Here is a 26,619-nt window from a genome sequence, read left to right on the forward strand (position 1 = left end):
ATTTGTAAATATGTATTTTAAGAAGGTTCCCGTTATCCCTCTCTTTCCCTTTTTTTTTTCGCTGCCTAGGGTTTGCGGCGGCGGTGCCCGCTCACCTCCTCGCCGGCCGGACGGCGCGAGGAGGAATCTCTCCACCCCCACGCTCCTTGCGCCGGTGCCCTTCCCTCCCCCTCCATCCTCCTCGCGTTGCGCTTCCCCTCTTCGCACTACTCCGACTCCAAGCCGGAAGCGCCGGTGTCGATGGCGGACGATGTCGGTGCCGGTCGCAGTCGCAGTCGCAGGGATCCTTCCGATCGCCCTACGCGTTCAGGCCAATTTCTAATCAGGGCCTTGCTACGAGGCGATTTGGAGGAGCGGTAATTTTCCATTATTTAATTTTCTTTTAAATCTCCTCCTTGCTACTAGCATGTCGTTGTTTTTTCCCTTACAATGTTGCTGTGTAGGAGTAGTTTTTTTTAATTGTATTCATACCATTATAAATATGCCTGTTTTAAAAAATAATATTATAATTCATATAATCGAAACAATGCCACTAAAACTCCTATGAAATCCAAATAGGAGCGGTTGGGTAACTTCGAGGCGCTCAACGGATCTTGCTGTCGTGCCATCCAGTGCCCCGGCAGGTGCCCTCAGGCTAGCTAAGAGCAAGTTTAATAGTATCGCCCGTTGATGGGCTAAAAATTTATACACGTAAGTAATAGATGGTACTAATAGATAATACGTATAATAACTAGCTGCTAAGTTACCTACCCACACATCCCTAAGCAGTTGATTTTTATTTATTTTTAATGAGACTTGTTTCCTTCTACCCAATCTTTGATGGAGCAATGGTTAAGTCATTGGGCAAAAGCTAGGACTAAGGGCTGGTTATCAGGACTTGCATCGTTTCCTGTGCTGGAGCTCGGCGATTGCATTAGCGCCCGCTGCCTTCTCTCTCCGATTCTCTCTCTTCCACCTATGATTTCTATGACGTGGATGCTTGTGTCGCCGGCTTATCGTACTCTATTATACCTGCTCTAAGGAAGACAAGGGCATCCTACCTACTCCACCGGCTTCCTCTAGGCTCGCTGTCCCACTGGAGTTACCTCTCGTTCCTTCCTCCGGCTAGAGGGAGTTCCTGTGCCCAACACCTCAAAAATCATATTCTTTAGCTATTCCATTCCTTCAACACCCCTTCCGGTCCTTTCCATCCCTCTCATCGCAGATCTCTGTCTCAGACCTTTCTACAAAAATCAATGGTATTTTCATTCAAAACCCTCCCAACCGCTTTTGGTATCCTATATTGCTTTGGGCATCTTCCGCACCTAGGTTGCAAGTTAGAATGTGGCAAACTATATGATTTTGGTGGGGGCAGATAGTTTGCATGGAGCAGTGTTTCAGTTCCATAGTTCGTTAATTCAGGCAGCTTGGCCAGAGCAGCATTCGACAACATCTTCTCAACTCTGTCAGAAATTACAATGGATATCCCTTAGCAAAAGGCCTCTACGCTTGCCCTAAATGTGCCAGTCTCTTCAGTGCTAGTTGCCCTACCATTTACTCCTTCGAAACCTAACAACACGCTCTCTTCACCCCCCCCCATCCCAAAAAAAAATCATGGAGCTTCCTCGTTAGGAACAAGAAATTATCGCGAGGCTTTACTCTCCTCACCAACCGTCCCTCTTCAAGCCAATGCTCCTCCTCAGAGAAAACCGATGCTTCTGCTTTACCGCTGCTTCCGCTACCTCGCTACTGACCACAAGGTTAAACACTGTAGAGATCCAGTTGTGTGCACCGCCTGTCGTAGCTCTGGCCACCGGCAGGACAACTGCCCCTCCTTTGTTGCTTCAAACTTTCCTTTCGGGGGATCTGCAGTTGTTGCTTCCACGACCTCTTCCTACGTGAACCTCTTGCCTCTGACTCCCTCGCCTCTGCCTCCACCACCACCCTCACCACCACCGCAACCTCGCTACCCCTCTTCCACCCGCTTCTCGGCTAAGTGGGTCCGCAAAGCCAAACAAGCACAACAGCAGTGACGGATCCCCTCTTCTCCCTTCCCAAAATCCATCCAATCTACTGCCATGCAGCCCTCCTTGGCTCCGCCTCTCTCCCTAAATTCCATGCTAGCCTTCGCTTTTGAAACCCTAACAGATGAGGAGCTTCTCAAGTTTCTTGCGGTAGAAGTTCTGGAGGTCGCTATCCGATCCAATGTGGACCACCATGCCGCTAACAGGGGGCAAGAAAGGGAAATGCTATTGTTCATGCATGTGCGCCTCCTGGTAGCCCCTCATCCCCTTCCTAGGATGTGTTTATTTGCCAAGGTACCTTGACTGCTATGCGATCCTCATCCCTTGACATTCCTCTGAGCTCCTTTTCCCCTCCACGCCCTGTTGCTGCTGCTGCTGCTGCTGGAGGTATTGTTCATGCTGGATCTAGAGGCAGCGGATCTGGATCTTCGAAGGAATTAGAGTCTGGAGATTCTGTTTCGGATGACTCCAATGCCCCCACTCACCCTAGAGGACCGGGTACTCCTCCGGAACCGGTCTCGAGCTAATCGGATGCCTTGGGGATTACTGACTTTGTGGATGTTTTTGCCCCGTACTCAGATATGAGACTTGGTAGTCACTATGCTTATGCTTTCATGGTCCCCTCTTCTCATCCCCCGGCTGGAATCATTGGCAGCGCGATGAGGGAATACCTGCCTGACATGCATTTCTCCCTTCATGCCTTTTGTCATGGTGCTATGATGGTTCATTTCAATTTGTTGCAAGACAGAGAGGTTGCTGTTGAGTATGAAGGAAACCTGGAAGTTGGCCAGCATATTCTGATCCTGCAGCGCCCTGAGGATTGTGAGGCTCGCTTTGTTCAAGATCTCTCTTGCTTCTCGGAGATCGACGTAGTAAATTGGCCCTCGGAGCACAGGACGCTTGGACGTGTCATAACACTTCTCATGCCCTTAGGGTTTGTCACTGAGATCGATGAGGAGTGCATCTACGAGGAGGATCACTCCTCTCTTCGTCTGGTGCTGCAATACTACCCAGCAAGTGCCTTAACTCGCACATGCTAGTTAGGCACAAATTGGGTCTGGTTTGTGTTACAAAGATTCAAGTGGTTAGCACCTAGGAGCTGGTTGCCAACATCAACGATGAAGGAGAATACCACCACCACTTCCCACGCTTCATTGCTGCCATCCACCTTTGCCTCGTGGCTCCTTCCACCAGTTAGGAAACATCCAAGAGCACAACCAAGGGTTCCAGGGGGTGGCCAACATTGAAACCATGCCTCCCACTCTCTTCTGTTTGACTGTGTAACCCTAGCTCCACCCATGATCACCCTGCTTCTGTCCAATGGAGAAGAGGCCCTCTGCCCGTCGGATTCTGAGTCTACTCCCCTGGACCAGCAAACAAAGGTTTCAGCGTTGCCGTTCCCGGTTCTTGGGTCTGGATCCTCGCCTGGGGTGGATCCGGGAGACTGTGGGCTAGCTGGAGAAGGACCCTCTGATCAGGTTCACGAGTTGTCCGTGAGAAAACTGGACCGGGTCAGGAAACGAGGAGTTGATATCCAAGATAAACGTAGAAGCGACCGACTTGCAGCAAAAGAGACAGCTAACATGCAGACTGTGGAGAGCAAAGCGGATTGGTCTAAGAAGATAAAAGAACAACTAGTCAAGTGCAATATTAAACTGAATAAGTGGTCACTAAGCATAACCTTTTGGACCTTGACAATCCAACCACTCCAGCTGCTCTCGCTGACCATGATATCGCGTGCTGCATGGACGACCACGATGTCTCGGAGTTGAACAAGGTGCTTGCAAGTTTGGGATGATTTCGGCAATGTGTTTTCATCGGCAGGGATGTTTTGCAACCTGGGTGCCCCTGCCTCTACCGAACAAATCTGCTGCATCTACCATATCCCTTTTAATTTCTAGGTCTATCTCTTTGTTAGCATGTTGTTCTACTTCATCCCCTAGGTTAATTTGTTGTTTCAAGACTGTTACTGTTGTTTGTTTCCTCCTCTTAGTGCCATGAGTGTTTGTTATGAATTGCCCTGGTCGATCCTTCTCCGTCCTTTCCTGGAATGTTAGAGGTCTGGGAGACGGCAACAAATGTGACCTGGTTAAAGATGCGCTGTTGAACGCAAACCCCTCCTTCGTCCTGCTCCAGGAAAGAAAACTTGTTGATATCCCTTCATTCAAAGCTCGCTCCTTTCTCCCCGCCCACCTTTCCGATTTTCATTTCAATGGCGCCTATGGCTCGAGGGGTGGGCTCCTCACCACTTGGGATCCTAACTGTTTCACGCAAATCTCTTTTGTTGCTCGCCATCATTTGCTATCTATCCGCTTCACAAACCACCTTTCCTAGATGAACTCCTTTCGTTCTCGTCCTACATCTAAGGCCCCTAGCTGCTCCTAGGAGACTTCAACCTCATTAGATGCTCGTTTGACAAACAATCCCAACTTCTGTCAATCCATGGCTGACTCCTTCAACGAAACTATCAATGCGCTAGCTGTTTTGGAGCTCCCTCTTTTTGATAGGCTCAACAATGATTGGAACAATATTTTCCCAAATTCCTTTGTCTTCCTTAACGAGAACAATATCGGACTATGTCCCTCTTTAGGTCCTTGTCAATACTTCCATGTCTAAACTGTCTATGGCCCTGTTTCTTTCAGCTTGGAATTATTATAATCCAGATTATTGGGAGTAAGCTGAAAGAAACAGACAACTTATTGAAGTAGCTTATTATAATCTGGAGCCCAGCTTATTATAATCTGATAAGCTCATTTATGTGAGCTTTTTCCAGATTATTGGGTGAAAAATTACCCACCATGCCACCCCACTCCCTCTTTAGACTTGCAAACCCAATAATCTAGGAAAGAAAACAACTAACCACTTATTCTACTACAGATTATAACAATCTAGCTTATAGTAATCTGACTCAATAATCTAGATTATAATAATCCCAAACTGAAAGAAACAGGGCCTATGTTCCGCCTTGAAAACTTATTTCTTTCCAACAACAACTTCCTCCCCAACATTCTAGCACACTAGAACTCTCTTCTCTCGCCGATGGACCCTACGGCTTGGCTAGCCCTAAAGCTAAAGAAAACAAGAACTGCAGCAAAGGCCTGGGCAAAGAATGCCAGGAAGAAGCAAGCGATTGAAGAAGACTGCAGACTGGTAATTGATATCATGGATGCACTTGAAGAATTCAGACTATTAACTAGGGGTGAGAGGCTGCTTAGATCTCTCGTGCAGAACAAGCTCACCTCTCTGATCCAAGACAAAGCTTCTTATTGGTGGCAGCATGGAAGAGTGCGGAAGATCCACCTGGGAATCGACAATGTGACCTTCAGAGCACTCGCCTCACAAAACTTTAGGTAAAACAACATAAAGACCATCAAAGTGGGGGATATTCAGGTTCAGGACCATGAGACGAAGGCACGGATCCTGTACAACTTCTTCAAAGAATCCCTTGGCAAGACGGTTCATATCAGTTGGACCTTTGATCTTGCTGAGTTGTATGACGATCGTGCTGATGGTGCCCTGATACACCTGGATAAGCCTTTTTCTGAGAGATTTTGTATGCAATCAAAGGAAAGGATTCAAATAGTGCTCCAGGCACGAATGGTTTTGGTCCAAGCTTCTATCAAGCAGCCTGGCAATATGTCAAGGGGGACGTCTTGGACCTTATGTCATCTTTCTACCTAAATTCGGTGTAGTTGGAAAGAATCAATAGAGCATTCATAGTTCTAATCCATAAGCTATACAAAGAGAGTACACCAGACAGTTTCAGGCCGATCTCCCTCCAAAATTGCTCAGTGCAAATCCTAACTAAATCGATGACGAACAGGTTGCAGAAACAAATGGCACACCTCATTGACGACAACAAGTCGGGTTTCTTGCCTGGGAGAAGCATCTTTGGAAACTTCATGTTTGCATCTGAGCTTGTTCAGCGCTGCCACAAGAGAGCTGCCCAACAATTGTCCTCAAGCCTTGATAGGATTATGTAGGCAAAAGGTTTGCCTCCAAGATGGAGAACATGCATTTGCTCAACGGCATGCCTGTATGTTGGATAAACTGCAGGAAGGGCCTAAGGCAAGGGGACCCCTTTTCACCATGCCTATTCATCCTAGTTGCGGATGTTCTCGGCGTTTGATCAGGTGGTCAGCGGCGATACAACATTCAATTTGCCAAGACTTGCCTTGCTCCACTCTTCAGTATGCAGGCGATACGCTGATAATCTGTCAAGCAGAAGAGCGTCATGTCCTAGCCCTAAAAGATATTCTTCTGCAAATCTCCGATGCGACTAGTTTGTGTATCAATTATAGCAAGAGCAGTATGGTTTTCCTACACGTTCCGTTGGAAGAGCATGTAAGATTGGTAGGTTTGCTATAGTGTAAACTAGATTCTTTCCCTTTATTATATCTCGGTCTATCGCTTTCGGCGAGTAAACTCCGGGCCTCAAATTTACATCCGATTGTTTCAAAGTGTGACAGTTACCTGGCAGGGTAGCAATCTGCCTTGTTATCATACACGGAGAGGATCATCCTAGTCAATGTTGTTATGGATAATCTCCCAGTCTATGCAATGGTTGCAATCAGATTTCCAAAAGGGGTAATTGAGAAGATGGGTAAAGAAGCGGCGGCCTTTCTTATGGATAGGTGAAAAGTCATGTCACGAGTCCAAGTGCTTGGTAGCCTGGGATGATCTCCGCACCTCGCGAGCTTTGAGAGGGCTTGGAACAAAAGATATTAAGTTACAAAATGAGGCTCTCCTGGTCAAGAGACTACATCACCTTCATTCCTCTGATTTGCCTTGGGCGCGTTGGATGTGGGAAGAGTTTGCTGATGAACTTCTCAGTAAGGACATTCATATTGGGCCTCACTAGGACTCGATATAAAGCCTCCTACGGGTGCTTCAAAATCTTACTAAGTGTAGCGTGGGCGACGGTTGACGAACATCCTTCTGGCATGATGATTGGATCGATGGAACAACCCTAGCAGCACTATACTCACATGCAACCGAAAGGGACACTTGTGTCTACAGAGTGTTACACAAGGGGATTGACAATGTGTTGACCTCGCGCCTCGACAACAAGAGGAGTTACAACGTCACCTTCAAGTCACCCTATTGTCGGACAAAATAGATGAATGAAGACCATCAAATGCTCAACAGAGATGTAATCTTACCTCCAAGCTCATCTACAATTCCTTGCTTCAGCACCCGAAATGCCCCAATTGGAAGTTCATGTGGCAAAATCAAGCGCCGCCAAAAATCAAATTCTTCGCTTGGCTTCTAGCAAAGGAACGCCTACCAGCAAAAGAGGAATCTTGCCAAGAAGAACATTGTTCAATCACCTTTTGTGATCTATGCCGACAAGCAGAATAAATGGCTTCTCACTTTTGCCTACATTACCCTTTTTCGTTGTCCTTCTGCCAAGATATTGGAGTGCAACCGGGGATTGCAGATGTCAAGGACCTTGCTCAAATTATTCCCTCAACTAATATCCTGGGGAAACAATGTCGGATATTTTTCCTCCTTTGCTTTTGGGGTATTTGGAACCACCAACACGATGTTGTTTTTAGGGCCCTACCGCCGTCAGTGGTGACACTGTTGAGAAAATGTATCCTAAGATGCCACCTTGTGGACTGAGAGGCTCAAGGTCAAAGAGCAGTCTATAGTAGATATCTGAAAAACATTGCTATCCTCCCCTCCTTCGTTCAGGATCAAATGTAACTTAGACTTTGCTTCCTTTGATGAAAATTCCGGTGGGGAAAACCCCCCCCCCCCACCCCCTGGGGGGACCAGTAAAAAAATACAACTGTTCTAAAATTGATTCAAGCCATCATGTACACCTGGTACACATTTTGAGTTGTTTTTGACTAATGTATTTTCGTATGGACAAAATTACACATCTTCTTCCTTCATCTCCTTCCATCTCTCATTCTACAGAAGTGCAGATCCGATCAATCCGATCTTAGTTTCATTTTCCCTTTCATCGGGGCATCATCTCCCTGCCATTGTATCATTTCAAGCAAGCTGTAGGGCTCAACAAGAAGCTAGCTGACCAACAAAAACAAGAAACAATCAAGAAGCCATCAATATTCATCGATCCGCCGGCCAAGCGACATGTCTGCTCTCCCACCACCATCTCTTCGCCTCATCCTCGACTCCTTCCACAGCCTCCTTCACTTCCAATTTGACCTACTGCTCCACGCCCAACTTCATGTCTCCCACACATCCCATCCTTAGGCCTTAGCTATGTCGGGCTGCCGGCAAGGGCGTCGACGGAGCAAGCGGCAGTGGACGACGGGTCCAGCATCGGCGACACAGCATGGAGGGAGGAGGGCGATGGACGTGCCATTGGGTGGCCAGCTCTATGGGCCCATCCTGCCGGAGTTCGGGATGCTTCCGGCACGTTCCTCGCTCGATTGGAGTTCATCTCTGCAGCGGGTGGAGCTCGCCGCTACGGTGGTTGACTGGCTTTGACCTTGGGTGTTGGTCATCACCGGCAAGCTGTCGATCCTCCACACTGGCTTTATTTTTCTCTTTTTTTTTCTTTTGTTTTTCTTTTCTTTCCCTCCGTGTAAATTCCTTTTCCAGGGGTGCTTTCGTTCGTATGAAAAAATAGTAAACATAAACACTTGATAACATGGATCAAACGTATGGCATGGCATGGAACCACTTTTGAGAGTATTGCAGTGGCATCGATCTAATTATATGAATTATAATGTTATTTTTTGAAACGGTAAAATTTATAGTGACGTGAATCCAATTAACCCCTTTTTTCTTACAGTTTTGCTTTTGTTTCAAGCTGTAGCAACTGACACATTTTCTCTTTCCTCGCATTCTGATGATGAATCACAGCACTGCAGATGCAAGGTTTATCCCACTTACACCAATAATGGAGGATCTATTTTTCAGGTATGCTTATTATCATGTCTTTCCTATATTTTTCTTGGCTAGCTTAATGCTCGAGTGTTGCAACCGATTCTAAAAAACATTCATTGACATAAATTAAAATCATAAACAATATAGTACAATTGGGCATAAATAATGAAGGAAATATAACTATAGAAATAATAAAATGAAACTACAAATAACTTTGGCCGGAATAATAATTCAATATCAAAAAAATTATATAACTAAATCCCCATTTTTTTCATTTAGCTATAAATAATTCAATACAGAGGAAAATTATAAGTTACAATAAATTTTAATGGATCAAATAGTGTTAAAACTAATAGAGTAAATTTCAGAAAACTGCAACTTTAGTGACAAAACTATCAGTTTGCTGCAACATTAGCAACATGTTTCAGTTTGCTGCAACAATAGCATGGGAAATTATCACAAAACTGCAACTTTTACGTTATATGTACTGTAGCATCATATAACGTAAAAGTTGCAGTTTTGTGATAATTTCCCACGCTATTATTGCAGCAAACTGAAACATAACACTAATGTTGCAGCAAACCGATAGTTTTGTCACTAAAGTTGCAGTTTTCTGAAATTTACTCTAAAATTGTAAATAAAAAACAACTGAAATTAGCTATAAAATGAAAAAAAAACCTATTTTAGCTGATAGATGAAAATCTGACCCATCATTTCTGAACGGGTGCCCGCTTCATTGAGATAAATTAAATTTTTTCGGTTCTATTCATATTCCTATTGTCTCTATTATATGAGTGATCTAGGAGCATGGTATGGCTAGACTAGGAAGGAATAGCATTGTTCATCGTCTTCCTTGGCCGAAGGCAAGTAACAAAATATGAGGGAAGATGGGTATCGGTGCTCCGGTGACCAAATGGCGATGAGGAAACGATGTGACTCGTATATAGATGGTAAAGGCTGGGAACAAGAAAACCAGAACAGCAGTAACACGTCTGGCAACGACGTGGTCCCGATAGAGAGAGAAATGGCAACAGCAAACTTGTGGTGAACACGACAGGGTGAGTGCGTCAAAACGTGTTCTCGGTCGAGGGGGTTCTGTTTTCCTTGAACGTGTAGGAGGGAGGGAGCGCAAGGGAGAAGAGGGGCGCTAGGAGGAGGGGTGATGGGGAAGAGAGGGGTGCCTAGGGAGGAGAGGGGCCACGGGGGGAGGGGGAGCATGTGCAGCGAGGGAGAGATGGGGACGCCGGCAGGAAGGCCGAAGCGGAGACACACGGGAGGGAGGGAGGGAGAGACGAAAGAGATAGGGGGCAGAGAGGGAGGCGGAAGCTAAGACGCGCGGGAGGGAGGGAGGGATGGACGAAAATCGATCTGGAAGACTTATTTTTTAATTAGGTATAGATTTATTTAGTTTTTTATGTTGAACTAAATAATTACTTGTGTTCAAATTTTGCTTGTCCTCATTATTTTCAATCACTTTATCTAATGGTGTTACGCTTGTCAGCGGCATTGAAGAGATTCCCGAAGACACTTCTGTGCATCACCAGCAAACTGATGAGCCACCACCATCGTAAGCCTCGTGCAAGATCTCTTAATCAATTTCATAACTATTTATCTATTTGTATTATTAGACTGATTATGGTGCTATGAACTATAAATGTCGTATGATTTGCCTTCTGGTAGGCATGTGTAGTTGTTTTTATCTCTTGTGAATGTGTGAAAACTTGCCTTGTATATGACTAGCATTTTCTATCTTCTTCTTTAACCTTAATCTTGATGAACAACAAAAGAGTGGTGATTTCATCAATATCTGAGTTGCTAAAATACTGTTTGTTATGTTTGTTACATGCTTGTATATTTGCATGAGCTCTAAATTTTACGAATATTACTTCTTAAACATTGCTTGCTTATATACAAGCATATATACATGTTCTAGTTCTAAATTTTATATGTAAAATTTATTCATTTAATGTCTATATACCTGCACAGTGCTAAAAAATCATTTATGTATGGTCTAAACTTTACAAATGATATTGTATTGATTGTTATAATATGTAATACCGTTGCCACAGCTACAACACCATTAGGAGGGGTGAAGGCACATTAATGGCTGAACTGCGTGAGGCTACGGAGCAACTGCGTTTGTCTCTCTATGCCAACACAGATGAAGAAACTCGGGCGCAAATGAAACAGTTTTGGGATGAAGAATTCAATGCAATATCTGAAGAAGCAACTATTGAGAGAGGTTTAGAGTGGATGCGAGCGGAGGTTGTTGAGGCATTCAATACACACAGTGGGGCTAATGTATGTATTTGTTTATATTATATATAGAAATCACTGCTTCCATTTTTATATTATATATAGAAATCACTGCTTCCATTGTTCAATTTTAATTTAGAATGTTTTCCAGGTGGTTGAATATGAGCTTGAAGATATTTCTCACCAGTGTTTGATTTTTGATGATTGTGCCAAGTCTTATCATCATTACAATTTCATAATGAAGTCGAAGGGTCCTGATTCTTATTTGGAGGGTTCTTGTCGCTTTTTTGCTGAAGTTAAAGTTGTGGATGGAGAGAGACACTATTTTTGCTGTCCCATACAACCTGATGACGACGGTATTTACATTACTTATATTTATTGTTTATCTCGTATTTTTTTCACTTAAATTTTATATATTTGGAACCATTAGCAAATTAATTAAATTTTGATTAGGTCATTGTCACGGATGCCAAAACTCTGGAATTGATCTTAAGCATCCTTCAGACGGTGGCTACGAGGAGGGTAACGCTGACTCTGGATTCCCTTTCGATCCAATTTAATTTGATGGATGAAAATTCAGAAATATGTACTAAATTGAGCAGCGCCTGAATTGAGTTGTGTAATGAATGCTCCTACATAAACCTTGTGTTCATGTTCAAACTGGCTATTGGTATTGTGTTTTATTCGGTAGCATTAGCAATCTATTAGCAATATGTTGCATGTTCGTGTCTGGAGTACGTGCGAAATGCTCATGGGCATGACTATTATTTCTTATGTGTGAAATGCTTGTATTGTAAGGTCGCCAGGTTTGTGATTTATATATCCTGAACAGGTTTGTGATTGAGATGTCCATCCTTGCACCCTGTTCCTGCATACACGGTAATTTGCAGTTGAAAAAAAATAGTTGAATAGGTCCCTATCAGATATTTGGCACTAACCAATAGCGGTATTTGTTGAACTCAGTTTGGCAGTAACCGAGTAAACCACAAAATGTTGTAGAGAGTACTCAAGAGGGAAGATAAGAGCATGTGCACAATAGTTCAGATGTTTCTAGCACTACAGAAAATTCAAATAAACAGTAGCAGAGGCACATAATCAAGCACATTTCACATATATGTGACACCACCAAATGCAGAGAGAAAGAGCAGCTATGTGAGCTTCATACAGACATATGCACACCCTCTAAAGTCTAAACTTCTTACTGAGACAGTAACGAATTTAGATTAAGCAGTGCAAGTATGAATAGTAACTCTCAGCCTGCATCATGGGTGTAGAGCAAAATACCTAGTTGAATTTGTTGCTGCAGCCCTCAGGACCACTTGATGCTCACCCTGCATCAAACACACTTATTATGCTCTGGATTGTACAAGATTACGTACTGCAATCAACATGTTAAACGGCCACTTTGCTTCAGGAAAATAGGGGAATAGAAGACAGCGAAGTCATGTGGAATCGAAGACAAAATATATTTGAGCCACATTCAGAGTCAATGAACAATTTTCAGATGGAAAACAAAAACAATAGTTCAATAGGTTCCTGTCAGACACTTTCAGTTTGGCAGTAACCAAGTACACCACAAAATTATATTTGGCAGTATCCCAATTCCCAAGTACTTGTATAAATATAAGGATGCAGTTTATGAATAGCTTGAACTCAACAAAACTACAACCTAGACTGCCCTTATCGAATCAACACTGAATATCTCATATGGCCACTCAGTATTCCGGACAGTATACATAAACTGAACCCGATGTATTCCTAGTGAGAGTATACATATACTGAACCCAATGAAATAAATGTATTTGTAGTATCCTTGTTGACGATGATTTCCTGGGCATCAAAGTCCAGCCAAGCAATACACAGAGATAGGGTAAATACTCTATTGCATGGCGCAAGCAGGTAGGCACCACATAAAACAATAGGGGGGATATCTTTCTTCAAAGTCAGCAACACTGTGTTGGTGAATGATTTTTAACAGTATTCCAATGAGAGAAAAAAAGGATCCACAAATCGATACATACATCAGTAGACCACAATATTTTCATTTCATCCTCAGCATCAGGAAATATTAAATATTTTCATTTCATCTTCAACATGGTTAGATAATGGTTCACCTTGTTGAAGGGGTTCAAGTCGTCCGACAGAGCGTGGGTGGAGGTGGAGACCGGGATAGGACGTTGACGACCCCCGATAGGCGGTGATTACTGGTGGACTATGGGAGGAAGTCGAGGGCAGCAGCGATTTTAGGGCTATGACGGTGAATCATGGGCACCTGTGGATGAGAGAGGTTGATCGAGGAACACGATTAGGCTTAGGCACAGTGGTCCTGGAGAATTGGAAAAGAAGAGGAGAGCGATGAACCAGTATGCAATGAGCCAACCTCGAGGACTGAAGGTTGTGAATGAACACAAGAAATGAGTTGCATGAAGTGGGAAAATTTCGTTAGAATGAAATATAACTTCCATATTTCTGGGGAAATAAATCAAAGATCAGATTGTGAGCTTGGAGGTAATTCACCAAATTCGGAATTTAATGCCATCTGAATCCCAAGATATGAAAAAAACTTCAGAATCAAAATCAGAAGTTCTTTATATAAAGTTGAGTAGTCAAAATCATTATTATCTAATGAATTAAACATATCCCGTGCACATATCATTGTGATAACCCGTGCTGCGTGCAAGAGCTCCTCAGTTCGTATGTCCTGCTGCATCACAAGAGAATACGCCATTTCAGTCTTTCAGAGACATACCAGGGAAACGCCAGTGAGTGTACAACGATGAGTAGATGGACGAGGAGATGTTGACGAGGCACCGCCGGGAGGACGACTCCGCTGGCGCAGGCAACCTGGCTCAGCACAGCGCGGCAGGGGCGAAGCCGATTGCGGCGGATGCCAGGCAGAAGTAGTCGAGGGCAGCTGCAGCCATTCTAAGAATTCTGAAAACTTAACATCCGACAGTACTTTTCAGAAAGTGGCAAAGAAAATGTAATACAATACTTCTCATAATAGAACTATATAAGTTTGTCCCCTTCGATCTGATTATACAAGAAATCCATTCCATATAGTACTTTCCAAACCAGTAATGTAAAAGATTTTCCCCTTCAGTTTCAGGTTAATTCAAGGCACCAACATCAGGTTAAATACCATTAACTACCAAGCCATTAATTTTGTTTATAATCGTGATTGTGTTTTCTGAGCTCAAGAACCACCTTAAAACAAATTAGTTTTTCTTTTATAATCATCCAATACGAATTCAAGAAACATAACTTTTTATAGACAAAATCATCACCTTTCTGAACAAATAAAGATCTAACAACTGCAAAGTTTCTAGCAGCAACAGAAAATTTGGGGTCTTGTGTAGCAGCAACAACAATTGGTTTCACAGCTAGCATGGAGTGCAGGCAAATCTAAACAAGTGAAAGGAGAGTGTCCTTTCTTGCAAAACTATGTATCCACAACTATGTATCCACGTCGATGGCAAAATGTAGTCCATTCGATATAGAGGTTAAGAAATGTGAACCGTTAGATCATTCGCATCAAAATTTCATAAAGTTCCCATCGAGAAACTTCTATTTCAGAAGAGTCCTCTGGCCTCCACGTCCCTATAAAAAAAACTTTCAACGTTTTGTTTTCATCCGCCGTTCTTCTCTTATTTACCTTCCAGTCCTCCCACCTCACCTTATTTTTCATTTTCTCCCCTCCAGATCTCCTCCGTGTGTGCGACTGTGAACCCAATGCTGCCGCCTCAGAGTCCTAACTCCTACGCCACCGCCACCACCACCGCCACGGCACCACCTCCTTCTTTGACCCTGCCGCTGCCGCCACCCTACCCACCTTCCCCACCATCGCCACGCTCTCTACCTCTTCCACACAGCCATCATCTCCCTTCCTCTCCCATCTCCGCCGCTGTCTCCTCTTCACCCACATGCACAGTGCCGCTGCGGCGCTGCCTCTACTACCCTCACCTCTCCCCGTCTCTGGCACCACCTCTTCCTCCCCACACACCTGAGCCCCGGTGCTTCTGCAGCCGGCGCGTCCTCCCCGGTTTGCCACCAAGCAGGTCATTTTCTTTCTCTCTTTTCCACTAAGATATCTGTTTTATGGCTGCTTTACTTATCACCTTGGTACCTGTGAATTTGAATCATGTTTGCAAACTTTTACCACTGGTTAAAAAGGACATAGGAAAAATATCAAAATTGTCTACCCTGAGCCACCAGTTTGGAATAACAAACAGGTAAGCCTTCTCTGATCCAGAACACATAGAATTTGATTTTCTTGGGATTCAAACTGAATTTGTTTTGTTTATGGAATTTGGCATCGACAGGGACTGGCGAGAAATATTATGTCTAGGTGAACTTTTCACAATGCAGATTAAACAGCACAAAAGATGAAATTGCAAAGTTAAGTGTTACAGTACACCATGTTAGAATATGTCAGATCAATTTTCTGTGCAGCTAGATTGTCAATTTCTTATGATTGCTTTATGTGCTTGGCCATCCAAATTGTGTTCATACTACACAGTAGTGTTGCTGCATGTGGATGTGCAAATCCAGTTAAACTATGTGGATAAATGGCTAATAAATGCCACCTCTTTGCGTTTTAGGATTTTCTAAAATATCTGTTAAATATTATCCAATAAAGCGTTTGGCGATTGTAACCAAGTTCAGGAGTTGGAGAACAAGAGCAAAGGCATAATAAAATTGAATCACATAAAACTTCAATTTCCTACTTAGAACGGTATAATAAATTAACTATCACAACATGGACATAGTAAATTTGCTAATATTTAGATGTGGCATATGCACAGTAAATTATATAAATTTGCAACTTGGACATATGAAATTGACGGCAAAGTCAACAATATGCCATGATCATGGTTCTCATCGTAACATTGTTCATGGTTCATGCATATGGCATGTACCACATATAACATTTGTAAGGACCCACATATAAATTTAACAGAGAGGAAGGTTATAGTCGCGCGATCGTGCGGCATAATAGGCTAGTTAGTACAGAAAGAATTCACATTAGCCTCAGTGAGAAGCAATCATAAAACTTGCATCAGTGAGCAGCAATCAAGAAACATAAATCCACATAAAAGTGTAAGGAGATGATCCTCAGAAAATGGGATTGCACATTGACATAGCAATTTGGTTAGAAAACAGTATAACTCGATTACAGTATGGAAAAACAATTACCTATTTGAAGTTCAGAAATTTGATCTGAACCCTTTCCTGGGGTTTAGGGTTCCGATCTGACGACCTCACCACCATGCAGACACACACGATCGAAATTGGTGGCTGTAGGGCGATGTACATCTTCCTGGCGGCAGTACCCATTAAGCAGGATATCCATTCCTGCAGTAAATGAGCCAAAAAAATCAAAATTGTAGAGCTCATAATTGGATGTCTTATAGAGACAAGTTATTTAGGCGAGAAGTAAAGAACAGCTACATTGCACACGCCTAAAACAATAAAACTCACTGGACCCCACTATCCAGTGTCCGCCTTTGATGCTTCTTAGTCAAATGATGAAAATGAACTTAACTAAACATGTGATAGAAGACTGAATTAACTCTGGTATACAGTGAGAAATTGATGGCACTTACATGGCAATACCTCAGATTGAGGGCAAATTACCCTGTTGCAACAGGCATTGGTATTCCATCAAATTTTATGACTGCAAACAAGTACAAAAGAAAACTTAGCTTTGATACTGAATACCATCAAAAGTTCCATTTTCTGCCCCTCAAATCTGTGATCTGAGGCCAAGTAGAGGGAGGAGAAGAACAAGAGTTACATGAATAAAGAATAATGCAGGAGAAAATATGCAGTAATTGTAAACATCTTTACATTTGATTTGAGAAAAAAATATAAGCAAATTATTGAGCGGACAGAATCATGTATGAATGATCTACAGTTATCAACTGATCTACGATACACTAAAGATGCAAAATCTCCACCTTGACTATTCACTAAAGCTTTATATCTCCATGACCAGAGATTTGAACATGTACATGTAATTAACAGATCAGGGATTTGTTATTAAGAAAATAAAGTGAAACTGAATTCATTATTTTTAAGCAATGCATTTGCTGCTGATATGGAGAGGATTCCTAACATCAGGTGCTTTCATGTTTCATGAAAATCGTAAGATATCCATGGCAAAGGGAGTAAAGCATGAAGAAAATGGTAAAATGTGCTCCCGGTCAATATTCTACTGTGAAAACAACTTTCATTAAGTATCGGCTGGAAACAAGTTATCTAAGGTTCTGTGCAATAATGAAATCTATGGTCTTACAAAACGGTGAAATCAAACGCTCAAGAGTATTGGGCTGTTTCCTGATGGAAACCATCGTATTTCTATCCAAGAATTAGTTTCGATATCTTCAGACAGCCTTGAGGACTTTCAGAAATATATACATCAATACATGCATGAATGATCCAAATATATGTTCTAGCTAAAGGGCAGTGGCGGCCGTCAGATTGTGTAGTTGCATGTTTACATGTAGCACACAAAAATTGGTTCTCTAGTGCTTCTACAATCAGAACATAACCTCTGATCAGGAGAAATGTAACACTGGAACAACAAGAGTTTCTGCCCCTAAAAGTAACATTATGGATAGGGATTTTTACAGGCGACCGAGTGAGAAGGTACCGGAACCGCACCACCTGAGAGCAGAGGTCGTTGACGGTGAAGATGGCGGCGGCGCCGACGCCTTTGGTCAGCACGGGCCATCGAGGCGAGGTACCACGCGACCACCCCGGACCCGACCCCGACCCCGACCCCGACCCCGACGATCCTCCTGCTCCCGGGCGGCGCGAACCCCCCGTCGGGGGCTCGGTCACCGCGACGACGACGACCTGGCGCTGGGGCATCGGTGGCAATCGCTGACGATGACGGATGTCAGGGAGATCAGCGCGACGACGAGCTGGCGGTGGGGGATCGGCGGCGCCGGGAGAGAGGAGGAGGTGGCGGCGACGATTCGGAGAGGGGAGGTGGGGAGCGATTGGGGAAGGAGAATGCGCGGGGTAGGGAGAGGTGCGAGGTGGAGTCGATCTTGAGCGTTGGATTTCACCCCCCAGTGATGAATAAGTATTATTAAGATATATAAATAAAAGATAAGTAAATTGAGTGAACTGTAAGATAAGTTAGATGAAATAATAATAATAAATAAAATTGTTTCATCGCATCCAATAAACCATAAACCGAGAACACTAATCGGCGACTAGTGGCGCGCCCTCTCCTCCGCGCGACTGGACGCGTGTCGCGCGTGGAGAGATGGCGCAGGCGGCACGTTTTTTTTTTTTTCCAAACGATTTTTCTTTCTTTTTTTTTCGGACGGTTTTCTTTCTTTTTGTTTTTTCTGTTTTTTTTCTTTCTGTATCTTTGCCGTGCGGTTTTTTTTTTGTTACGCACGTTTCTTTTTTCTGTTTTTATTTCTTTCCATATCTTTTTTTAGTTTTTTCGGTTTTTTAATATGTACATATACAAACTTTGTATATACGTATACAAACTTTGTATGCACGTATACAAACTTTATATACGTGTAATTTTTGGGTTTTATACCTACGTATATCAAATTTGTATACACATATACAAAGTTTGTATACACATATATAAAGTTTGTATACGTGTATTTTTTGGGCTTTTTTACGTACGTATATCAATTTTGTATACACGTATACAAAGTTTGTATACACATATATAAAGTTTATATACACGTATTTCTTTTCTTTATTCATACATAAACAAACTTTATATACATATGTATATTTTTTTATACATTAAAATTGTATGCATATAAAAAATTATATATATATATATATATATATATATATATATATATGTATATGTATATGTATACACGCATGTATATACTATCTATACATATGTATAAACTTTGTATACGTATATACAAAGTTTATACATATATACAAAGTTTATACGTATGTATAGATTGTATATACATGTATATATACATATAGTGGTATATATAGTAGTATAGAGGGGGGGCAACTGATTGCGCGCCGCGCGCGACTGGTTGCTCATCAGCGCCCCCCTCCAATAAACTCTTTTCGACCGATCGGCTTTTTGATTGATTGCCTTGTTGTTGGAGTGGGGAACGTTGCTAAAGCAGAATGATGATGCTACGAGAAGTGGTTGATGATCTTCGTCCCTCGCGAGTGGGAATTGGTTAGACTGGATGTTGCTTAGAGCAAGTATAACAAGGTCCATGAAGCAGGCGATATAAAATCCACATCGGACTCAATGATGACCTGGATGACAGAAGAGAGGAAATATGGTATAACCGGGTGATAATAGATAAGTCGCCGCCTTCACACCGGCTCCAAGACACCCTTGCGATACTTTGGGCCTGTTTGGGGGAGCTTAAAATTCTGAGAAGCAGCTGGTTCATAGCCAGCTTCTGAGAATCTGGAAAAGCTAGGTTTCCCAGTTTCTGGCTTCTAGTTCAATTTCTGGATTCTACAACCGCAGCTTCTTAGAATCTAGACCAAAAGCTGGACTGTTTGGAGGAGTTTCTAATTATAGGAGAAACTGCTGCAACTAGAAACTCTCCCAAACAGGGCCAAATGTCAGTGTTGCAGCAGAAAAGAGCACTAAAGCACGAGCAGAGAAAGTAACTGGTGTTGGTAAAAAGATAATAAAGATTTTGCTTGTTTAACATGCCAATAGCTGAATAGCATGTTATTATACTCTTCAACTATTAGGCTACTTTTAGATGATGTGGCACACATATATAGCTAGTAATCATATTAAATCTACTCTTAGACTGTGTTCGATTTAGGAGGATGGAAACTAATCCCTCCCGCACGGAAAATGGAGCAGTTCATTAGCGTATGATTAATTAAGTTTTTAGCTATTTTTTTAAAAAAAATGATCAATGTAATTTTTTAAGCAACTTTCGTATAGAATCTTTTTTAAAAAACGCGTTGTTTAGCAATTTTAAAAAGCGTGCGTGTAGAAAACGAGAGGGGGAACCGCTGGAAACGAAACTTCTTCCACGTAAAAAAAACGAGGTATCTTATTAGCTTATGATTAACTAAGTATTAGCTAAAAGATGTTTGGAAATAGATTAACATGGTTTTTATAAAAACAACCTTTTATAAAAATTACATAAATAAAACAATACGAATGGTTAAATATATTTCAAAAGTCAACGACATTCTAAATTAAAAGGGAGGGAATATTTATTAGTCCATTTTGAATTGGTTCATAGGATATGAATTTATGTCTCTTCAGTACATAAAATTTCATAACAGCTCTATGCCTGTGTCTCTAGGAGGACTGCTACAGCACGAAATCTCGTCCCAACAGAATAACTTAAAGGATGACTATTTGACTAGTCAACCACTCCTGTTATTTTATCAAATTCACGTAAATGCCCATATGAGGATCCACATATCAATCCACGTCTCTTCGTGTCCTCTCAAGGGGCCACACGTCAGCGCACGTCTCCTCGTTGGATACACAACACATCATCTTCGATTGTTATGATACTAACATCAATAGCTATTTGGGTACCAGTCTACCAGACTTACCTAGGTACTAGCTACCTGATACCCAGTACAAGTCTAGTACCTACAGATATCAGACCAATCTAGTACAAGGTAACTGATATCTAGGAATCTGATACCTAATACCAGGTATGGTACCTATGGTATCAGACTGGTCTAGATAGATACTAAGTATACATGATATTTAGGTACCTGATACCCAATATAAGGTCTGGTACCTATCGGTGCTAGACCAATCTATGTACTAGGTATCTCGATACCTGAGGTATCATACCTAGTATCTATGGTACTAATTAGAAAAAATGGATACCAAAAAAAGGTGTACCAACAAAAGTTAATAGTACTTTAGTAGAAAAGTATAGTATAAAGTGTACCACTAGTACAACAGCATACAGAGACTCGGAGGTAAGTAGGCGTATGTGCTACTCTAGCCTCTGACCAACTTTAGTCACGCACTCACACTTAGCCTCCTCACGTCACGTCTGGCCCTTCTTCGCATGCACTCAGAAACATATCTAAATCATGAAAAATAACGGTTTACTGGTAATTTATCCCGTTGTTACGGTATCCCGTTCTCTATTTTTTCTGCTAGGAGGAATAAGGTTATTTTTATTGACGGTTCTTTTAAAGGTCCGTTAGGCTTTTTTTTTTATAAGAGTAAAGTGCATTGGCGGTCCACTTGTAGGGTTGTATCATATAGGTCTCTAAACTCTCAATATGCATATCCAGATCCCAGAACTTGTTAAAGTGTATCATCTAGATTCTAAATCGACACATCCTCTCTAAGATCCTACATGGCGTCGATATAGCATGCCACATGGACATGACATGTCATTTTCCTTTTTTCTTCTTTTCTTTTTCTTTTTCTTCGTTTTCTTCTCATTCTTTTTTTTTCTTTCTTCTGCTGCTTGGGTCACAGAGAAAGAAGAAGAAAGGAAAAAAAAAGAGAAGAAAAAAGAAAAAGAAAAAAATTAAATGGGACCCATTTGTCAGCTAAAATGATGCCATGTCATTCCATATGGCATGCCACATCAACGCCACGTAGGATCCAGAAGGGGTTGTGGTGATTTGGAACCTAGATGACACAATATGACAAGTTTTGTGACTTGAGAGTTTAGGGATCTAAATGACACACCCCTACAAGTAGTACACTTTACTCTTTTTATAAGCGGCCTTCTCGAAGACTCCATCCATAAAAAACTAAAACTTGTACAAACGGACTTTTAATATCCGTTTGAAAAAATAGGGTTATTTTCGCAGGCGGTCGTAGGATTCGGCTGTACAAATCAGATTTGTTCTTGCAGACTCCTCTCTCTCTCATCCTCTCCTTCCCCTCACTTTTTCCTCCCTCTCCCTCCCGTGGCCCCCATTCTCCTCGCCGGTCGCCGCCGTCCTCCGCGCCACGGCGGATCGTCGACGACTGCGGGGGAAGCGTGGATTCGGCGGCGGTGGAGGAGGGGGAGGCGGCAGCGGAGGGGGCGGCGGTGGAGGAAGAAGCTCCAGATCCAGTGGTTTCGGGCGTCGGGGGCTCCAGATCTGGTAGCGGCGGGCCTCGGAAGCTTCGGCAGGATCCAGGCAGCTCGTCCACGGCGGGAGCGGCGGCGACCGAGCAGCAACGGAGTGGAGGCGACGACGTCCTCGGATTGGTGAGCGGCGACTACTCCTCTTCCTTGTCTTGGCTGCGGGAGAGGTGACGAACTTGCATCAATTTGCATCAATTTGTAATGAAGCAATTATGTGGAAATGATGCATCGATGTGCTTGATTTCCGTGGCATTTGTTTGACTTTGATATCTGGAAATGCTGATTCCGTGTAAACGACGCACCAATGTGCTTGATTTTCGTTGCATTTGTTTGATTTTGATATCTGGAAATGGGGCAACGTACAGCCTGTGTAAATGATGCCGTACTTTTTTTTTTTTTTGCTTTCCAGGGAATTTACCGCAGTTGGGATTATTCTTAGGTGCCTGACGGTGAAAATTGTTTTCACAGTCGGTGGTCTATAGTTGCCCGTCTAAATTGGCTGTCAGAATGGTACTAATTTGGTAAGCATGTGTAGTAAACCTTATTGAGATTTAAATATCATGTGTGCCTTCAGTCTTCTATATTTCCTTACATTTTCCTTTTTATGCATATAACAGTTCTGAAAGTTCTGATGACAAAAACAAGTGCGGAGATGAATTGATAAACTATATTTTATCATGGTCATGGACAACTTGTATTGAGTCCAATTTTGAAAACCCCCAAGAATCAGCTGCATCATCATATGCAAAATCACTGTTAGAACCACTTGTCGAGGAAACGGTAGCAGCAGTTCAGTCAGCCTCCAGAAGCTGTGTTTTGCACCTCAATTCAAGATAATTGATATCCTTCCTGCTGCTGGAGCGAATATATCATTCTTGGATATAGATCTTCAGGAGGTTATTACTCACAACACGGAGAGGGGTGATATCTTTTTACTGTGCACAGAACTTCCTAGGGACTCTTGTCAGCTATGCAATGATGAAGCAGTACTTGCTATGGCAACTTGCTCAAATCTTTATGACACATTTCAGAGAAGTTTCAATGTGAAGATTCATCAGAAAGTTAAAGAGACAAAAGTTTAACCATGCTCTGTTCTTGTGCAATATCTTGATGAATATTCAGATCTGGGAATCACTGAATGCGGTGATTCTATATGACTGCCCGATAATCAATGATCTACTGACGCCACCATCCATGGTAAAAATTCTAGATCATGACAATCCTTCGCATCATTTTCCAGTTCTGTAAGTTCCTTTTTATTCTTCACTACATTACCTAACCTCTGTTCAATTGTCCATGCCCAGGTTGTGGCAAATGCATCTTTGACATGCTGCAATGAGAAGTTGGCTGATGTGTTAATGTCTCAAAAGATTACTCTAGATGAGGTCCAGTTGGAAGCTGCCAAAGCAATTTATTCAGCTGCACGGTGTAAACATAGTAGAAGCATCCATGTTATATCTGGAGCCCATGGAACAGGCAAAACAAAAATTGTTTTCTCTGCAGTGGCGTCACTTTTGTCAGTAAGTGAAAAAGTTATTGTCTGTGTCCCCAATGCTCAATCGTTTTCAGCAATGTGTTCTGATTTTGTTGAAATGGCTGAGTCTCACATGGATGAGGAGTTGGGAGTTTGCTTGGGAGACATATTGGTACTATCCAACGAGACTGGGCTAGAAGATAATGTTCAACAGCTTACAATCATTACAAGAGTCAAAGAAGTGCTGCCTTTGATGATATGGCATGATATGATGAAGGCACTAAGGGAACCATTGGCAGCATTTAAAGAGAAATATGCTGCTTCAGCTAAAAAACATGATTGTCAGCCATCAGCCAAAAAGTTGCTGAGTTCATTAGTTTTCGAAAAGGCACGTTTTCTGTTGATATGCCTTGCAACCTTGAGGAAACATTTCCCAAAAAATATGTTTTCTGAACAAGTAAGAAAGAGAATAAAATCTCTCATCAAGTGTGTCTCCAAACTTGAGAATCTCTTGAAAGACAAGGATCTCAAGGAATATGATGTACATGTTGCTTTTGGGATATTATCAGGAAAAAGGGAAACAATTTCTGTGCTTGCCAAAGATTTACGCCAAACAAAGAATCACTGTGTTACTGCTTTGGATGACCTTCTCACTAGACTTGACCTGCCGTTCAACAAAGATTGCATTTGGCTCAGGAATTACTTCATTAGCAATGCAAAATGTGTGCTATGCACTCCATTATCAACATTTGATCTTCAGCTTTCAGCTGGTTCTATCGAGACACTTATTGTTGACAATGCTGATCAAATAAGAGATTATGATCTTATTCTTCCTTTAACTCTCCGCGATGTCAAAAATATTGTATTAACAGGAGATCCAAGTAAGGTAAGTTCTTGTCTATACGTCCTTCTCGTCATTTTTGAATAACTGTCATTGCTGACTATTGCCATCTCGCTTTGATCTTAAATTACTTTTTAAATGGTTACATTATGATGAAAGAAAGTTGTATGGTTATATATTCTTAAGCTATGTTTTTTGCTAAATGGATATGCTCAAAGATTACATTGGTAAGAGCTAATGCCAATTATTCAATAACAAAGGTATTACATTTGTCAACTAATTTAATTTAGGTGAAGGAAGGATCATTCTTTCAGAGATTGTTGTCAGTCGGCTTTAGTGTCTTTGAATTGAGAAGGCAATACAATCTGTTGGATGACAAAGAGAGACATGAGGCAGATGGACAAAAAACCCTTCCCGAAGCTTTAAACGACAAGATAAAGGCTGAAGAGCTGTCCCTTACAATTGGTTCACCGGTAAGTTTAGCTTGTCTTAAATATGTATGTCTTTACTAAATTACTTTTGAAAAAAAAATAGCAGTTGCTATTAGGACAAACATTGGTCGTATAGTAATTGCTGTAAAAATAGGACTGAGCCTAACTATCAAGTGGTCAAGTAGGGAGTAAGGACTGAAAAAGGCTTATGATTCAATTTAGACAAAAGATGCTACTAGCTGATACATGACCCAAAGAGAAACTATTTTGTGTATGAGAGAACAGTTAACAACAACCTGGAGATAGCTTCATAGTCTCACTTGTTTAAATGTTTCTTACAGAAACAACTATATTCTGAGTTCACCTGGCTCCATTGTCCTTACAATCAGAAGTACATCTTACCTCAGTTGCGCGACCAGAAAGGACATCGTATGTTTTTCTTTTCCATATCCAGCCTTTCAACTTTTTCAACAAGTTCATGTGGTTATGATGTTTGTGTTGTGATGATATGCAGCTCACTGTACTGTACATGCTAGTTTAGCGGCTTTGGAATTCAAGTACAAGTATAAAGCCGCATCAGAAAACCCTCCCCATGATTTCAGCTCCAAATTCTGTACAAAGCATATGTTGAATGTATATGCTGCTAAGTACGGCGAACTAGGAAGTGAGCGTGAAAGTACAAGGGGTAGCAAACGCCTTTCAAATGTCTTGGATATATTGCAAAATGATGGAGCCAAGAGAGAAGCAATGATGGGCAAACAGGTATTAGATCATCCATTCTGCATTACTTCCATATTCATTTATGGTTTAATCTTATGTTTAGGATTGTACAACTAATTCAATAAATTTCATTTAAAAGTTTCTTAGCATTATAACTGAAACTGATTTTCTGATTATTGTTAGATATATTTAATTTCTAATTACATTATTAATATTTTTAGGTCTATAAAATCTCTTCATATGCGTGTACATACAAAATTGGAAAAGATACTGAGTGTCTTCAAGAAACCATCGATCATTTGAAGATAGGCGACATTTCAATTGGATCATTTAAAGTTTCCGAAAATCTCAGGTTTTTTAAGCCCGGAGAAGTGTACATTTACAACCCAGAAAAGCCAGTACTCACTTCAACAGCAAATCAGCCAAGTGCCCACTGCGTGCTGGTAATAGGAGGTGGAGGCTGCCCAAACGACAGTACTGCGGAACCTGTCTTAGCTTGCAACATGCAATTCATGATACAAAATAGCTATGGCAAAGGTTTCGGGGAACTGGGAATTGGTAGAGTACGCGGAGATTCGTTCAGTACCATGCATCGGATCAGTTTGTAGGCTGAGCGCCTCTGAGGTTCATATCTTGGTGGTGATGTCAATCTGTAATGACTGATGGTTGGTAGATTAGCATACGGTGGTAGTTTTGCAGGATGTAGATTGGTCTAGCTGAAAACATGGGCTCCTTGGTGGGAGATTGTGACAGCATGCTGAGTAGGTCTCACCTCAGGTTTAGCTTAATTTCATGCTGAGTAGGTCTCCTCTGTTTCAAAAAAAAAAAAAAAAGGTTGCAGCCTGAAATACTTCTGTTCCATACACTAGTTGCAGTAGAGCTTCAGACAGTCCTCACCATCAATCAAGATAAGTTGATGGGATTTTTGTGAATTGTGAGAATGAAATGATACTGCTACGGATCTGCGACA

The 26,619-nt window shown here is 42.0% G+C and overlaps 1 protein-coding gene, 1 long non-coding RNA gene and 1 pseudogene across 9 annotated transcripts; 2 read left to right on the forward strand and 1 right to left on the reverse strand.

The window, feature by feature from the left end:
• Positions 1–85: 85 nt before the first annotated feature.
• On the forward strand, positions 86–11,718 carry LOC127752793 (uncharacterized). The gene is made up of 6 exons (XM_052278204.1): positions 86–356; positions 8,844–8,900; positions 10,369–10,434; positions 10,937–11,168; positions 11,275–11,479; positions 11,577–11,718. The coding sequence occupies exons 1-6, from the start codon at positions 241–243 to the stop codon at positions 11,681–11,683; spliced, it is 783 nt and encodes a 260-aa protein (XP_052134164.1). The 5' UTR covers positions 86–240; the 3' UTR covers positions 11,684–11,718.
• Positions 11,719–11,785: 67 nt separating this feature from the next.
• Positions 11,786–18,185, reverse strand: LOC127752795 (uncharacterized). 8 transcript variants are annotated; one of them, XR_008012425.1, is made up of 7 exons: positions 17,790–18,185; positions 16,730–16,800; positions 16,320–16,478; positions 13,873–15,249; positions 13,504–13,592; positions 13,238–13,395; positions 12,138–12,454 (listed from the first exon to the last, which is right to left on the reverse strand). It is a non-coding gene; the product is annotated as an uncharacterized LOC127752795 (long non-coding RNA). The 8 variants fall into 8 exon arrangements; XR_008012420.1 differs by adding an exon at positions 11,786–11,991 and having other exon boundaries at positions 12,408–12,454; positions 13,238–15,249; XR_008012423.1 differs by having other exon boundaries at positions 13,238–14,723; positions 14,800–15,249.
• A 3,780-nt stretch (positions 18,186–21,965) lies between these two features.
• On the forward strand, positions 21,966–26,619 carry LOC127785595 (uncharacterized; annotated as a pseudogene).

This window comes from Oryza glaberrima, chromosome 10 (genome assembly GCF_000147395.1).
Source record: "Oryza glaberrima chromosome 10, OglaRS2, whole genome shotgun sequence".
Lineage (NCBI taxonomy): Eukaryota > Viridiplantae > Streptophyta > Magnoliopsida > Poales > Poaceae > Oryza > Oryza glaberrima.

Bases quoted from the DNA above. Each gene is read 5' to 3' on its own strand.
- LOC127752793 (XM_052278204.1), top strand. From the start codon at position 241: ATGGCGGACGATGTCGGTGCCGGTCGCAGTCGCAGTCGCAGGGATCCT. The intron at 8,901-10,368 runs GTATGCTTATTA...TACGCTTGTCAG, and splicing joins ATGGAGGATCTATTTTTCAG to CGGCATTGAAGAGATTCCCG. The intron at 10,435-10,936 runs GTAAGCCTCGTG...CCGTTGCCACAG, and splicing joins ACTGATGAGCCACCACCATC to CTACAACACCATTAGGAGGG.